This window comes from Aplysia californica, unplaced genomic scaffold (genome assembly GCF_000002075.1).
Source record: "Aplysia californica isolate F4 #8 unplaced genomic scaffold, AplCal3.0 scaffold00347, whole genome shotgun sequence".
Lineage (NCBI taxonomy): Eukaryota > Metazoa > Mollusca > Gastropoda > Aplysiida > Aplysiidae > Aplysia > Aplysia californica.
In genome coordinates, this window is record NW_004797617.1 from 511,509 (window position 1) to 515,136 (window position 3,628).

The following is a 3,628-nucleotide window of genomic DNA, read 5'->3' on the forward strand; positions in this document are numbered from 1 at the left end:
TCTCTCTCTCTCTCTCTCTCTCTCTGATTATTATCTTTAATTTCTTTTATTGATACTCAACAACAACGTGCGTGCAGACATAAATAAATCTCAAGCTTTTGCAATCGACAATAAATAAACCGCCATTGGATTGGCCTCAAATAGCGTCGCTCTTAGTTTTTCGCCTTTGTATTAAATTTCATCGCTTCGCCCGGTCCGCCTCGCCAGCAGTGTGGCCAGAGCCTTACCGAAAGAAGAAACAGCACGACCTGCAATAACGAGTTCGTAAGATTGTCTGTGCTGGATGACAGTGTATATTAATTATGCCACACAAAGGAAACAATTTGTATTGCACACTATTACCATTGACCGAGTTTTACAAAGTAGGGGATCGATAAAGGACGTGCTCTATTTAAAGGGCCTACAACCCTAACGCTCATACTGCAGACATCTGTATCGTAGCGCTAAAGCTTCTAGGCATTACAAACAGAAAACGTCAGTTCGATTGTCATATGGGAACGTTTCCTACAGAACACATCAGTCGCTACATAGGGGGATATAAGATAAACACACACACACACACACACACACAATTCTCAGCCCGAGCTGTCCCTGAAAGACAGAGTCGAAGGAGCCCACCCCCTAGTGATGTAAATTGTGCCAATTTGGAGTAAAAGGGTGGTGGGTGGGGGAGGGAGTAGGGGTAAAACATTTACAATCGATCGCAGTTCACTTATTTACCTTTCTGACCGGTGGTCATATTTCTTTTTTGTTAATAAAGACATCCTTTATCAGCTTTATTGTTTGTTATGTTAAAGATCTATTTGTGTTGACGGGGACATAAAAAACAGGTTAAGACCGCTATTAAATTAACGCCCCTACCTGTGTAGGCGTACTGCACGAGCGACGCAAGCGCCTCGGCGTCTACGTCCTTAAGGGGGATCTCGTCCATATTGGCCTCGCGCACATTGCTGGTGAACATGGCAGCGAAATAGTCGGAAGCGGCGCTCAGCACAAGGCGGTGCGCGGGAATCCTTCTCTCCTCCGCCACCAATATCACATCGCACAGTTGGCGCTTGGCGGCGTACAGCTCCAACTTGCGCATCATGCGCTCCGCGTGGTTGTGCGACCGAAACTCGTCGCCACCGATGCCGCTGACGCCAGCGCCGCCGGCCGCCGGATCCTCCATGCGCGGGGGTGTCCCTTGCAGGTGGGCATAGGTGTTGTGAACCAGGTACCTGGCGGAGGTGAATAAAATATTAAACGTCTACGTAAAGAACTCCACCCTCACTCCCCCAAAAAAACCAAAAGCAAACCCCCAACAACAACAACAACAACAACAACAACAACAACAACAACAACAACAACAACAACAACAACAACAACAACAACAACAACTAACAAACAAAAAACAACAAACCCAACAACAATCCAGTTGTGTTGTACCTGTATATTATGGTCGCCTGGGTCAATAGTAATAGTTGGTTTTTTTAAATGAACAAGACAGATCAAGCATCAAACTCAAAGCACCCCTCAATCACCCACACACAACGTTTGTTTGGAGTACTGTTTAGGAGTTAGGTACCAAGTCGTGGGGTACAGAGATACAGCGTGGTATCAGTACACTGGATGCAACAAAACGCTTGCTGCCCACCCGTTACATATTAAGTTGGCGAACGGCGTGTTTTCCTTTTGACACCCTCTTGCATGGTGGTGTTCACGAGCTGCTATCGTGTGTGTGTGTGTGTGTGTGTGTGTGTGTGTGTGTGTGTGTGTGTGTGTGTGTGTGATTGTGTGTGTGATTTTGTGTGTGTGTGTGTGTGTTTGTGTGATTGTGTGTGTGTGTGTTTGTGTGTGTGTGTGTGTCGGGGGGTGGCGGGGGGGGGGGGGGTTTTTAACATCCGGCCGGGGGTTGGAATTTGTAAATATGTGATCTTTTGTTTTTTTGTGTTTCTTTTGGTTTGTCTATATATGATCATGTTTGCAAGGGGGGGGGGGGGGGGTGTTAGAATCCGTGCGTGCGTGTGTGTGTACCAGAAAAAAAACTCCAGAAGAGGACAACAAATTTTTTATATTTCACTTTATTTTTCCTTTTCTGCGAGCAGTGGAGTAGTTTTTACGAACGGGACAACAAAACAACGGCCAGACGCCGTTATAAAAAGGACCAGGACGGCATTTTGGGCAAGGGAATAGCAAGCAGACAAAAAGAAACAATAATAAGAAGCAGAACTCACCAAGCATTCGCTTGGACAAAGAGACACCTAATTCATTGCCACCCTAATCGTAAGTGCATGACGTGTTTTTCACGCCAACTTTTTTTAAAAAGTCAGATCATAATAATATTTATGGCACAAGTTAAAAATCGGAGCCGCGTACAAAGCATTCTACTTTCACACAAAAAATAACTCGACGTTGAGCAAATCTTTGATTTGGTAAGTGTTTTACGGCACTTGCAACACATTAAGGTCATATAAGTGCCGAAGATTAGAGGTGTAACAAGAGAGTAACAAACATAAAAAGGAGAGATAAGGACGACAGATGTTTGATAGGAAAAAGGAGCACCCGCTAACTACCCACGAGCAAATCTTTGAAGATGGCTTCAGATCGGACTCAGCTGTAGGCGCCGTCGTCTTGTCCACAAACAGTACCCATCAGAGAAGGATCCATAACCGAAGCCTCCCTTTTTCTGCGGAAGCCACTGCCATGGACTCCGTAAACAATTTTCAACAAAAAAAAAATCTTCTTATTCAGGTAAGTTCATTGTCTTGTCTCACACTACACACCAGTCCTACAATTTTGCACCCGAAAAAGGATGTACGAGTATATTGCTATTTCAAATAAAGGTGAATTATATAACTTTACGACTGAAATTTTTACGGTAAAATGTTAAACCTAACCTGACCATCATACGATATCAAACCGAGGCCGCGTTGTGAACGACATGGCAAACACCAATGCGACATAACAGCCAATAAAAAAAAAACCGTTCGCCCGCAGGTAAGGGCGAAAACATAGAGAACGCCGACTTCGGAGACTGACTCAGTGAGCGCCGATAGATATAAAAATTCCCTTATGATTTCCAACTTGCCTCACAGAGAGCTGGCAGACTGCAGGCGGCTTTAAGCTCGGATCGGCGTTGTCGGCTTTATCGGAATCCAAACTACATTCTTATTGCGCTGAAAAACTGGGAAGGGCGTCTCTCTGTCAACTCACTACCTCAGTGCTTTCTTGTCCTATCTCCATTTTTTAACAATGAAAATGTGACTTCTTCTTAATCTCAATCTTTGTTGTGAACTGCTTTCACAGTTATTAAATGGAGATGCACCAAGAAAGCACTGAGGTCGCGAACTCTACGCCGTCTTGCCTTCGCCAACTCGGGTTGAGCGGTTTGCGTGACGTCACCTGACTGGACAGGGGACATTTTTAAATGGTCATTTCAAAAATGACCAGACGCCGTTATAAAAAGGACCAGGACGGCATTTTGGGCAAGGGAATAGCAAGCAGACAAAAAGAAACAATAATAAGAAGCAGAACTCACCAAGCATTCGCTTGAACGATCTAGATTCTAGATTCACTGCCACATGACAATAATGGCCGTCATGTAAACATTAAACAGGACCATATAATTGTACAGGTGCACCGAAAAAGA

At 44.5% G+C, this 3,628-nt stretch overlaps 1 protein-coding gene across 2 annotated transcripts in view; it reads right to left on the reverse strand.

The window, feature by feature from the left end:
• Positions 1-3,628, reverse strand: part of LOC101860183 (kelch-like protein 5) — a 69,225-nt gene that overhangs the window by 40,934 nt on the left and 24,663 nt on the right. For both annotated transcript variants that reach the window (XM_035970949.1, XM_005102890.3), the window contains one exon: positions 862-1,217. In XM_035970949.1, coding sequence (XP_035826842.1) covers positions 862-1,217 — 356 coding nt within the window. The remainder of the gene's footprint in view (positions 1-861; positions 1,218-3,628) is intronic.